The sequence below is a fragment of the Pantherophis guttatus genome, chromosome 1, assembly GCF_059756535.1.
Source record: "Pantherophis guttatus breed Tessera chromosome 1, ASM5975653v1, whole genome shotgun sequence".
NCBI classification, from domain to species: domain Eukaryota; kingdom Metazoa; phylum Chordata; class Lepidosauria; order Squamata; family Colubridae; genus Pantherophis; species Pantherophis guttatus.
The window spans coordinates 178,274,235-178,287,919 of NC_142063.1; the positions used below are offsets into that span (position 1 = coordinate 178,274,235).

The window sequence follows — 13,685 nt, forward strand, 5'->3', positions numbered from 1 at the left end:
TTTGGTGAAATCTTTTATTAAAAGAATTGTCTCTCACAGCAGAAAGCTTTGGCACTTAAGAGTATAAAAAATAATCACTGACCATAATTATACCAAATTTTTCTGTCAACAGTATACTAAATGTCTTTAATGTATTTTTTTGTAGAAAAATATAAAGACATTTAGAGATGGAGGGGAGAGGTATAGAAGTAAATTGATGTTGATAAATAACAGTACGAGATACATATATACTGCTAGGGGAAAAATAGGATCATTTATAAAGATTAAGGCTGTGCATATTATAAATATCACAGTAATAGGATATGTAGTTCCTATTGGTGCCTGCATGGTTAGCAGAACATATTTCTTTCTTAGATTTTCATTTGAATATTCAGTATTTCTCTCATGGGCCCGGCGGTGTTTACAAATTGCTGAGCGTTTATTATTATTATTGCTTTAAGGAAAATATGGAACAATATTGAAAAACTTTGAGAAAAGAATGGACAGCATATCTGCTTCCTTGTTGAAAAGAAGATTTGAAATGCACCACGACTGGTCTCCTTTGGACAAGCTGTGAACTGAGCAAAAGTGGAGAAGGTGCAGCTGTTGTAAGGCTATCAGGCCTGGGATAGGAAAATCCAGATGACCACCAGAGGGCAGAAAAGAATCTAAAGTGTTTGTATCTCTGCTACAAACTTGTGGTCATCCAGATTTTATGAAGCCTAAATATGATAGCTGAATGCTTTCGTTACCACAAGTTAAGATAGATCTGCTTTCTCGTAGCAGCATTTATAGTGAGAGTCTTGGCTGTAACCTGTTTTTGCTTGATGTTAAAATCTTGAAACTTAATCTCCGTGTCGGTTCTGTGCATCTGAGTGTAGATGTAAGGGATAGAAGCATTCAATTGGACAATGGATATTCTGCTGGAGGAAACATGGATAAATATAATTAGTCATAATGTTAAAAGGCAGCAAGTATCTTACTGAAAGTGTGGATAACCTGAACAACATTTATACTGCAGGCTTTTCATGAAAAATCTTTAAATGACCATTCGATTTCAGAAGAAAAATTCAGTGTGTTTCACGATCTGCAACAACCTGAGATTAGATCAAAATACATATGACATTATAAGATGTAAATTCTGCCCTTCTGTACTTAGATCCTGATGTTTTGCCCAAATACATAATCACAGACTTTGCTTTTTTAATGCACATTTTATCACTTGACACCTACAGACACATGTGCTAATGTGCTAATGCTTAGGACTCCATGGAAAAGTACTTTGCATTTGTTTTATATTTTGTTTAAGCCTTACCTTTTCTAGTTTATATTACTGTAATTCTATCATGTAGAATGCAAACAGATCCATATAATTTATCAAAGAAAGTGAAATTACTTGATATCTAACATACCTATTTTTTCCTAATATTTTCCCACAACTGCAGTGTCCACTTTTTTGGATAAATCAAGTGTTGGGACAGGAATTGACCTATCTATGACTTGCCCAAAGTCACCCAGCTGGCTTTCATTTTTAAGGCAGGATTAGAACTCACCATCTCCTTGTTTTAGCCTGGTTCCTTAAACACTAGATCAAACTGCTTTTAGCTGAATTCTAATACAACTATCTTTCAAGTATTTGTCTCCTCCTCCAAGTAAAAAATCTTGAAATCTTAAATATAATTGTAATCTATGACAGGCAAAAGCTGCCAGATTATACAACAGTTTACTTACTAATGTGTAATTCCTGTAAGTCAGGGGTGTCAAACTCAATTTCATTGGGTTGTGTTTGACCTCGGGGGTGGGGGGGGGCATGGCCAGTTTGATGTCACTTATGACCCGAGCGCTCTGCCAGCAAAAACAGGCTCCCGAGCTCAGTTTTTGGCTGCAACGGCCTCCTTGCAACCCTCTGCCAGCAAAAACAGAGCTCGGGTGGGCTGCATGTGGCCCTTCCGAGCTCCATTTTCACTGGTAGAGGCACCAGGGGCTGGTCCTTCACGGATTACAGGGCCGCCCCGCAAGCCAGCTCTAAGCACCCTTAGGCTGGATCTGGCCCACGGGCCTTGAGTTTGACACTCCTGCTATAAATCATGTTAGGAAGCTGTGAAATTTGCTTTAGAATATATGCTCCAGTATTTTGGCAATGGATAAGGCAAAGGGACTCTGAGTACCAAAGGCAGAATTTCATATTTATTCTTATACAGTAAAACATTCCCATTTCACAGAAGGCAAATGGGTGAAATTGTGAGAAAAAAACACACAGTAAGATATTCACTCATCATCCAAGGACAAAATATGCAAACATAGTGCCTGCAGAATCATAAAATCCAATTAGTAGAAAAATACTTTATTCTTAGTATTGATTAAAATTTAAGAGCCACAAATGAACCTGTAGAAGGCAAATGTTCACTTACGGTGTTTATGCTTTGTTGCTCTCTCTGTGAATAGGTTTGACTAGGAGAACCATCAGATGCACCAGGTCTACGGCAATTGTCACAACGCCAGCCCTGTACAAATTTTTTAAAAAATCAAAACCTGAATGTTCTTAAGGGTATTTTCAAATGTTGTTGGACTTCACCTCCTTTTTGACCTGGGTCTTTGGGCTAGTATGCTTGGTAAAAATTTCAAAAGCATTTTTTTAAAAATTTGATTTATATGCCGCCCTTCTCCGGGGGCTCAGGGCGGCTTACAATGCGTTAAGCAATAGCCTTCATACTTTTATATATTTATACAAAGTCAGTTTATTGCCCCCACAAATTGGGTCCTCAATTTACCTACCTTAGAAAGGATGGAAGGCTGAGTCAACCTTTTGACTCACTTTTTTCCTCATTTGAGGAACAGAAAGTAACCCGCTTTCATGTCCAGATTTAAAGGAAGTGGCTATACAATGGATTATGGAAATAATATAATTTCAACAACTCCAAGATAAGCAGATTTAATTTAAAGTTTTTATAGCTGCCCACTCAAATATGTTTTATGGGCTGTTCTTATTACACGTTGCTGCAAATAACAATTTATAAAAATAATGGAGGTTTTATGTATATACATATCTTATAAAATAACATACTTTTTATTTTTTCCATTATCACTTGATAATTTTATCTGATTTACCACTTCTCATACAGGTGAAACTCGAAAAATTAGAATATCGTGCAAAAGTTCATTTATTTCAGTAATGCAACTTAAAAGGTGAAACTAATATATGAGATAGACTCATTACATTCAAAGCGAGATAGTTCAAGCCTTGATTTGTCATAATTTTGATGATTATGGTTTACAGCTCATGAAAACCCCAAATTCACAATCTCAGAAAATTAGAATATTACATGAAATCAATAAAACAAGGATTGTACATAGAACAATATCGGACCTCTGGAAAGTGTAAGCATGCATATGTACTCAATACTTGGTTTGGGCCCCTTTTGCATCAATTACTGCCTCAATGCGGCGTGGCATGGATGCTATCAGCCTGTGGCACTGCTGAGGTGTTATGGAAGACCAGGATGCTTCAATAGCAGCCTTCAGCTCTTCTGCATTGTTCGGTCTCATGTCTCTCATCTTTCTCTTGGCAATGCCCCAAAGATTCTCTATGGGGTTCAGGTCAGGCGAGTTTGCTGGCCAATCAACCACAGTAATCCCATGGTCATTGAACCAGGTTTTGGTACTTTTGGCAGTGTGGGCAGGTGCCAAGTCCTGCTGCAAAACGAAGTCAGCATCCCCATAAAGCTCGTCTGCGGAAGGAAGCATGAAGTGCTCCAAAATCTCCTGGTAGACCCGTTGACCCTGGACTTAATGAAGCACAGTGGACCAACACCAGCAGATGACATGGCTCCCCAAATCAACACAGACTGTGGAAACTTCACACTGGATTTCAAGCATCTTGCAGTGTGTGCCTCTCCATTCTTCCTCCAGACTCTGGGTCCTTGTTTCCAAATGAGATGCAAAAGTTGCTCTCATCAGAAAAGAGGACTTTGGACCACTGAGCAACAGACCAGTTCTTTTTTTCTTTAGCCCAGGTAAGACGCTTCTGACGTTGTTCGTTGTTCAGGAGCGGCTTGACAAGAGGAATACAACATTTGAAACCCATGTCCAGGATCCGTCTGTGTGTGGTGGCTCTTGATGCACTGACTCCAGCCTCAGTACACTCCTTGTGAAAGTCCCCAACACTTTTGAATGGCATTTTCATGACAATCCGCTCCAGGCTGCGGTCATCCCTGCTGCTTGTGCACCTTTTTCTTCCACACTTTTCCCTTCCACATAACTTTCTATTAATGTGCTTTGATACAGCACTTTGGGAACATCCAACTTCTTTTGCAATTACCTTTTGAGACTTTCCCACCTTATGGAGGGTGTCAATGATGGTTTTCTGCACAACTGTCAGGTCAGCAGTCTTTCCCATGACTGTGATTCCCACTGAACCAGACTGAGAGACCATTTAAAGGCTCAGGAACCCTTTGCAGGTGTTATGGCTTAATTAGCTGATTAGAGTGGGACACTTTGAGCCTAGAATATTGAACCTTTTCACAATATTCTAATTTTCTGAGATTGTTTAATTTGGGGTTTTCATGAGCTATAAGCCATAATCATCAAAATTATGACAAATCAAGGCTTGAACTATCTTGCTTTGCATGTAATGAGTCTATCTCATATATTAGTTTCACCTTTTAAGTTGCATTACTGAAATAAATGAACTTTTGCACGATATTCTAATTTTTCGAGTTTCACCTGTAGGTCTGTTTTGAAGATAGTCACTCTGTGAATACGAATATTTTTATGTACCAGATCAATTTAATTACTTGTCTGGTTTCTACTACTACTACTACTACACACACAATCAAATATATCTAAAATTTAAAACTGACATCTTTTAAATTGATTCAGAGCAGTCATTTTAAGTGCTTTCAGCAGGAGCACAAGATTATAAAAACTGTCTGGTTAAATAAACAAAAAACATGACATAGAATGGAAATACCTACCTGTTGTCCTCCGTAGCAAGTACATGAGCAGATGGCCCCAAGATATTCTTTCTGCCACTGCTCTCCTACATGATACATCTTGCCATCGTCATAACAAGTTGCTTCATCTGCAATCAATTAATAAATCTTTCAAAAATTGGAGGACTACCAATGCTTTGTTAACTGATGCATGCATTATCATTCATTTGTCCAATATCTGCATGATAAAATTGCTCAGATTCAGGAAGGCCTTTACTCTGACTGGGTAGGTTCAGATGGGGTGACGGAGGTGGGTCCTGAGAGTGTTATCTGGGAGGAGTTTGACGCTGTGACTCCCGATGATGTGGACAGGATTTTGGGGAGACTTAGTGTGGCCACATGTTTACTGGACCCGTGTCCCTCCTGGTTGGTACTGGCTTCCCGGGAGGTTACACGAGGCTGGTTCCAGGGTGTTATCAACGCTTCGCTGAGTGAGGGCCATTTCCCCGCTGCCTTGAAAGAGGCAGTGGTGAGGCCTCTCCTCAAGAAGCCGTCCCTGGATCCGGCAATATTGGCCAACTACTGTCCTGTCTCCAACCTTCGCTTCATGGCGAAGGTTGTTGAGAGTGTGGTCGCGCGACAGTTCCCACAATTCCTGGAGGAAACATCTTATCTAGATCCGTTCCAGTTGGGTTTCAGGTCTGGGCACAGCACGGAAACGGCATTGGTCGCGTTGGTGGATGATCTCTGGAGGGCTCAGGACAGGGGTTGCTCCTCTGTTCTGGTCCTGTTAGATCTCTCAGCGGCTTTTGATACCATCGACCATGGTATCATGCTGCACTGGCTGGAAGAGTTGGGGGTGGGAGGCACCGTGTTGCGGTGGTTCTCCTCCTTTCTCTCCAACCGGTCGCAGTTTGTGTTGGCAGGGGGGCAGAGGTCAACCTCGAGGCCTCTCATCTGTGGAGTGCCGCAGGGATTGGTCCTCTCGCCCCTTCTGTTCAACATTTATGTAAAGCCGCTGGGCGAGATCATCCGTGGCTTCGGGGTGAGATACCACCAGTACGCTGATGACACCCAGCTGTACATCTCCACCCCAGGCCACCCCAATGATGCCCTTGAAGTGATGTCCCAGTGCCTGGAGGCTGTGCGGATCTGGATGGGGAGGAACAGGCTCAAGCTCAACCCTTCCAAGACTGAGTGGCTGTGGCTCCCAGCATCCCGATATAGTCAGTTGACTCCATCACTGACTATTGGGGGCGAGTCTTTGGCCCCCACAGAAAGGGCTCGCAATCTGGGAGTCCTCCTGGATATGCAGCTGTCCTTGGAGGAACATCTGACAGCTGTAACCAGGGGGACCTTTTGTCAGGTTCGCCTGATTCGCCAGTTGCGGCCCTTTCTTGATCGGGATTTCCTTTTTTTTTTTTTTTTCTGATTTTCTGGAATTGCTGTTTATTTTTTATTTATTTATTTATTTATTTATTCTTATTTTCTTGATCGGGATTTCCTGTGCACAGCCACTCATGCCCTCGTCACCTCTCGCCTTGACTACTGCAACGCTCTCTACATGGGGCTCCCCTTGAAGAGCACCCGGAGGCTCCAACTGGTCCAGAATGCAGCAGCGCGGGTAGTGATGGGAGCAGCATGGCGCTCCCATGTAACACCGCTCCTGCGCGAGCTGCACTGGCTCCCAGTGGTCTTCCGGGTGCGCTTCAAGGTGCTGGTTATCATCTTTAAAGCGCTCCATGGCATCGGGCCTAGCTATCTTCGAGACCGCCTGCTGCTACCGACGACCTCCCATCGTCCCGTGCGCTCCCACAGAGAGGGCCTCCTCAGGGTGCCATCAGCCAATCAATGTAGGCTGGTGACCCCCAGGGGGAGGGCCTTCTCTGTGGGGGCACCTACCCTCTGGAATCAGTTGCCCCCAGAGATAAGGAGAATCCAAGACCTTAGTGCCTTCCGCCGTGCCCTTAAAACCCACTTTTTCCAGCAAGCCGGGCTGGTTTAAGAAGAAATTTTAAATGTTTTAATTGGTTTGTATTTTTAATTTTGGGCCAAATTTATATATATTTTAATTGTTTTTAATATTTGTATTTTATGTTTTTTAATTCTGGCTGTACACCGCCCTGAGTCCTCAGGGAGAAGGGCGGTATATAAATTTAAAATAAATAAATAAATAAATAAATAATCTCCAATACTAGTTTCATCCTAAAATACTGCCAAAATATTCTTAAATTCTATTGCTTTCTAGTATCAGCACATTTTTGCAGATTCTTTTCCCCCCATGATTATCTATGAAGAAAACATTTCATAGCATAGAGTTGAAAATAATTACAGAAATCATTGAATCCATCCCCTGCTCAGTTTGAAAATATCTAGCAAAAAACTCATCACTTCATGTGGAGCCTGTTCTACTGGCCGATAGTTCACACTGTTCCTTTTTATGCCTAACCTGAATCTCCTCCCTTGTAGCTTGAACCCATTGGTCCTAGCCTTGCCCTTTAGAGTGAGAAAGAAGTTCCCTCCCTCTTAAAAAGTTAGAGGGAAAAGAAAACCCAATTCTCAAACCCTTCAAGTTTGTCAATAGTGTCCAGTCTGGTACTCCAGAGCCATATGTGGATCTCAAAATTCCTCCAATCCTGATTGCATCTACCTTTCAGAAAGGGCCCTAGTCCACAATTTACAGGCCAAGTGGCAGTCTTTAGCATGTCATTAAAAAATTGGGAATCTGCATTCCATAAAAATGTTGTATTCCTGCTGCAATTCAAGGGTGAAGGAACTGTAGTCCCATAATGGCTGGGAGGATAGTTGTAGGGACACTAGCAGTGTATCAGAGCATGAACTGCTGATTGGGTGTTCTTCTATTACAGTAGGGATTGTTTTCTAACTTTTTATATTTAACTATTTGAATTCTGAAAAATAATCTATATATTTCTATTTAATATACTGTAGGTAGTCCTTGAATTACAAACGAAATGGAGCCTGCCCATTCCATTCATAACAAGAGGATTCGTAGGTGTAAATTGCATATTTTGAATGCGATCACTCCCTCCTTTCACCCACGCATTAGCAAGGCTCGTTAAATGCACATGAGGTATCTCGGGGTGGGGAAGGCTATGGGGGGCTTAGTGATAAAATAGGCCACCTGCTTCAGACTACCCAAGGCCTCCTCCAACCCACTGAGATACTTCATTCTCCCTCCCCTGGGGTCCCTACAATTGCTCTCCCCACATTTTATTATTTAAATTTATTATTTATTATTTAAATTTCTATACCGCCCTTCTCCAGAATAGGACTCAGGGCGGTGAACAGCCAGAATAAAAAACAATACATACAAAATTTAAAAACAATTTAAAATAATTAAATATTATTGGCCGTAAATTAAAATAACCCAATTTAAAATCAATTTAAAATTAACTCAAGCCAGCCCCGCTAGTTGAAATAAATGGGTTTTCAGGGCCCGACGAAAAATCCGGAGGTCTGTTATTGTACGTATCTCTGGGGGGAGGTTGTTCCAGAGGGTGGGCGCCATGCCGGGTCACTTACCTTATGAAGATCTGTCTCTCCAGCCTGTTTCTTTGCCTGCTCCCTCCTTACTTGTCGGCAAAGCACTTGATGAAGCCTTTGGCGACAAAACAAGGCGCAGAGGGCCACATGCACCCTTCCAGGCCTCCTTTCTCCCCACTAAAGTACTTGATGAAGGCTTTGATGACAAGAAAGGAGGTGCAGAGGGCAATGCATGCCCTTCCGGACCTTCTTTCTCACCACCAAACCACTTGAGGATTGCGTCCCTGTAGGCTTCAGCAGTAGGAACAGAGCTTTGGAGGGACACGCCTGCTTGTCCCAAGCTCTTCTGGTGTTGACAAAGGCTTTTTGCAAAGGGCTGCTGAAGCCTACATGGATGCAATCTCCCGGCAGCCTTCGGCAAGGAAATGGCAAATGGAGGGAAGGCCTGAAGGACCTCTGTTTGCAAATGCCCAGGCCTCAATTCACAGGGAATAGAGGCCTAAAGTCCAAGATCACGTGAGATCAGTAGCATGAGATCTTGCATGATCTCATGGTATGTTTAGGCCTCTGTTCTCTATGAATGCACTGAAACCCTGAAGCAAGCAAAAAAACCTGTGACAGACCCGGTCGGGGTGGGGTGGGGGTGGAATAGGCAGGGCAAATGTTACAAAGCCTCAGCATCATTTGTAAGGGCGAACAACTGCTGTGGTGCTGCAACATTTGTAATTTCGGGACTTGTTCGCAAACGCTAGGGCGCGTTTATCACGTAACTTCAAACGTTCGCTAAGGGAACACTCGTAATTCAGGGATTACCTGTACAACATAAGTTAGAGACACTATTCATGAAAAATACATACGAGGGTCACACTTGAATTCTCCTTTTCCATTTCCAAGGCAAGTGCAGCTCATCACCTGGCCATTCTCTCCATGCCTATCCCACTTCTCACCGATCTTATAGTTCATCCCATTGTCATGACACCACTCTGAATGCAAACAAAATAATAGTTGGAAGTTGAATGATCTGCAATTGCAGTAGCTTTTAATACAAGTTGATTATTGTACTGCCTGTCCCCCGAAACGGATGTATTGGTGATAGGAAACTACACAGAGCAACATCTTAGTTGAGAAAGTAAGAGCTCTGCTCCAGGGCCATTGAAATGAAATAGCAACTTAATCATAGTTGGCATCTTAAGAAAGCCTCACCGGCTCAAGGTTGACTCAGCCTTCCATTTTTACGAGGTTGGTAAAAGGGGACTCAGACTGTTGGGCGCAATATGCTGACTCTGTAAACCACTTAGACTTAGTGAGCATTGTAAAGTACTATGAGGCAGGATATGTCTATTGCTATTTATTATCAACATTTCAGACATTTCCTACCTTTCCAAATCTGAATTCTTGCTCTATGGTCAAGGTAACTTAGTAGTTGTGTTGAAGGACCTTGATTCAATGATCAGTGTCTTTGGATGCACAATGCCTAGAAAATCACAGTTTAACCCCCAGAGCAGCTCCTTCCAGTGAGCTTAATGATTCAATGTGGATAAGATTCCCACTATGACCTCTACTCAAATGTGTAGCAATTTACATATCCACATCCCAGGGTCAGCCAAAATTTCTTCCTAAAATTTCATCTCAATACCTTATTTACTATTGGAACATAAAATGCATCATATGTACTACATAATTCAAGATTATTGTTGTTGTTTTAGCAAGCTTTTTGACTCCAAAAAAGCTGTAGGGGAATAACTGCTCAGCTATAATCCATAGTATGGATGAATCAATCAATTAAAGTTTCAAGTTGGATTCTAATAATGTCTGCGAATGCTTACAGTTTGCATTTTGTGATTGTCTGGATATAGTGATGGATTACATTGGAGGAGGGCCCTATGTTGAGACTAAATCATAATTAGGCAGAGGTAATTTTCTGGCTAGGACCATAGTACTCTCAAGAGCAGCAACATAATCTGAGAGTTCTGATAAAATTATAATGTTGGTGGAATTGCATGTGACAGACATGAATGGGTATATTGAGTGATAGGACAATAACTGGCTGAAAATTCACCCAGTGAAGGACTAGAACCTTGAGTCATTCTCCTTACCCCAAGCTCTATACCTTTTTTTTTAATCAAGTTTTTTTTATTATTTTAAATTTAAACATATCACTGTGTGAATGGCGCGATGTTTGAGTATCATACATTTCAATACTTATAAACATATTCCTAATTATTACATTCCATTTTCCTTATTTCATATTATTTATTCCTACCTTTTACAAAATTTTAATTTTCATATAAATATTAGCTAGTATGCAATAACATCTAAACCGATGTGCTTTAGCATCCGTATTATCTTTTCAATAGTATAACCCTCAAGAAAAAAAATACGAAATTGTCTGTCTGTTTTTTCTCCTATACACCATATTTCACCCATTTTTACAACATCCCTCTCCTTTCACTATTTTCATTCTTTGTGTCTAGTTTTCATATTTCTTTTCCTAACTTATTTGACTTTGTGATACATTGCTTTACACCCTTCCATTCTAAACTTCCACTAATATTTTTCTTTTTTCCCCCCTCCATATTATTATATTCAAAGACATGATATCTGTTTTATCATTCATATTCCCATTCTCTAACTCTCCCTTTCTATATATTTTAAAATTTAATACACATAAATATATCTACTTTCACTTTACCTACACAATAGTCCTATTTTATACACTTTTTATAATACCATCATTCAACCATATCATTCTAATATTAATACAATTATTACCATATAATCATGGTATTATTACTATTATTATTATTACCATAATATCATAAAGATATAATCATCTTTAACTCTTTTTCTCCCCTTAACCATTATCTCTTATCCACATCCCTTCCTAATCCTACATTTTTTTTAACTTGTCTCCCCTGTTTTAAGTCTTTCATTCCATCTACTTCGAGGTTTATATTCTGAATCCATAATTTAATTTTTTCTCCTTGCCCTGTCTTACCCCACTGTTTGAGAGCTTTCTGTTCTAAATTCTATCATTTCCCCACAAGCCTCTTCTTGCTCCCATTTCTTTTTTAAATCTTTTAAAATGTTTTCCCCCTGTTTTAATTCCTCAATTCTTATTAATTTTAATAGTGTCTCCTCCTTGTTAACTTCTGTTTGCTGGTTTCTCAGTTCTAATTCTCCTTCTATTCCAGTTGATAATTCCATTTTTTCCTTCTTGTCCTGATCTTTGCTCTTCATCTCTTGTATACAATTTTCCAGTCTTCTATCTATATGATCCAATATTTCCACCATGTCTTTGTGAAGTTCCAGGATAAGGTCCTTAATGTCTTTGCTATCTTGAGTTATTTAACTCCATTTCGTTTAGGTCTCCTCAATCATCCGTTCAGAAATCAGACCTCCTAATCAAGTTTAAATGTCTCATCAATGTCCAATCAAATCAGTTAATTACTTCAGGGATCCTCCACTCCTCAAGTCGTTTTTGTATATTCAATAGTATTTAGGGGTCCAGACACCAATTCTTTTTTTTTTAATATTCCAGTCTCCAGTGGTTAGAAAATAAATATATATCGTTCAACAGTTATTTCCCTCCATTTCAATATTTGCTCCCGAGTCACAAAAATTTACTATCATCAGCAGATGGCGCTCTTTACTTCACTCTGCTCTCTGCTTTTATTGTGCTGTTCTTTTATTTTGACACACCCAGTTTATTTCTCTTGCTTAGTTTATTTTATAGCTCTGTTATTTATTTATTTATTTATTTGTTTGTTTGTTTGTTTGTTTGTTTGTCATATTTCTATGCTGCCCACTCTCCGAGGACTCTGGGCGGCTTCACCAAAGACAGTATACTAAATAGCATATTGCCCCCAACAATCTGGGTCCTCATTTTACCCACCTCGGAAGGATGGAAGGCTGAGTCAACCTTGAGCCGGTGAGATTTGATACTCTGATCTGCTGAACTAGCAGTCAGCTGAAGTAGCTGAAGTACTGCACTCTAACCACTGCGCCACCTCGGCTCTTGAAGAAAAGGTAGGTTTATAGTTCCAGCATCTTAATATGCCTTCTTAATATCATGCCTTTTTATTTTAGGGATTCCATTTCCCACTTAATTTTCTTTTTAAACAGAGAGTTACTTCTTTAAATTTCCAATGTGTTTTTCCCCCGCACAATAGTTGCATGCCGCTGTAGCAAATTACTACAGCTGTAAATCTTTTCTTACCCAGACAACACACCATTCAGCATTTCTCTACTCCTGCACAAACCTATGGTTCTGGCTGTTCCCTGGCTTCATGGCAGCCATTTTGATTGCCACTGCTCCTAGTCTTTGGATGAGGGAGTTTTCCGAGTCAGGGAGGAGAGAGGCGGCTCCCCTCGACCTGCAAGGTGGTCCCCCTTTGCTTCACCACTCCTCCAAGGTGGCTAAGGCTTCCAGTGAAGCCCCCGACAGGGAGAGCTCAGAACGGACCTTCAGAGGTCGCAGATCTTGCACCGAAAGCGCCTGAAGTTCAAAAACCCCAACTCTATACCTTTAAAAAGACATAATCCTGACTCTCAGCATGCAAGCTGCACCATGTTTGTACATTCTCTGTTCCTGAATTCATGATTATTCATGAATAATCAGAGCTTTATTTACCATATTTCTGATTAACTGCTACATGCCAACCAAGAACCATGCTTTCAAAATAATTCTTGTCAATTGTCACTATTAAAGAGTCACTAATACGACAAAATACGGGAATACAAATTTTTAACAAAGTAATTTTGACTTAGATAACAAGGTAGAATACAAAAAAGGGGAACTTATGAATGTTAAAATATGGGCATGGTGTAGAAAGAGTATTTAAATTAATACTTAAGAGTTCAGTATGTCTTGACTATTAGAAAAAGAGATGTACAAGAAGGTACTCACTTGAGGAATCACATCTGAAATGTCCACTACCAAGACCTAAGCATTGGCACCACAATTTGAATCCAGTTTCAGACATCCTTTCCCACTCATCCCCAATGGAATAGAAAGAACCAGTGAAGGTATCATAACATACATCATCAGTGGGTGGGCTTAATCTTTCAGCAACTGGAAAGCAAAGTAAATAAAATTTTGTTATACCTTAAGTTCTTCCTTCTGTATATTCTGCAGATAATGATGAATCCTCTCTACACTCCTTATAACAGATGCCTCATCATAATTACATGGCATGGAATTCTCACTCAGTTTCCCTTATTATTTCCAAAATAAATCAGTACTTCCCATTGTAAGACGCAGCACATTTA

General features: G+C 40.3%; 1 protein-coding gene across 27 annotated transcripts in view; it reads right to left on the reverse strand.

Moving 5' to 3' along the window:
* FN1 (fibronectin 1) overlaps positions 1-13,685 on the reverse strand; it is a 236,467-nt gene continuing 222,782 nt past the window's right edge. For 12 of the 27 annotated variants that reach the window (XM_087882200.1, XM_087882197.1, XM_087882193.1 and 9 more), the window contains 5 exons: positions 13,324-13,488; positions 9,272-9,397; positions 4,953-5,059; positions 2,391-2,483; positions 1-902 (listed from right to left, as the gene is read on the reverse strand). In XM_087882200.1, the coding sequence (XP_087738326.1) occupies positions 825-902; positions 2,391-2,483; positions 4,953-5,059; positions 9,272-9,397; positions 13,324-13,488 (569 nt within the window). In that variant the 3' untranslated portion in view covers positions 1-824. The remainder of the gene's footprint in view (positions 903-2,390; positions 2,484-4,952; positions 5,060-9,271; positions 9,398-13,323; positions 13,489-13,685) is intronic. The other 15 variants (XM_087882202.1, XM_087882201.1, XM_060688197.2 and 12 more) reach the window with 2 other exon arrangements.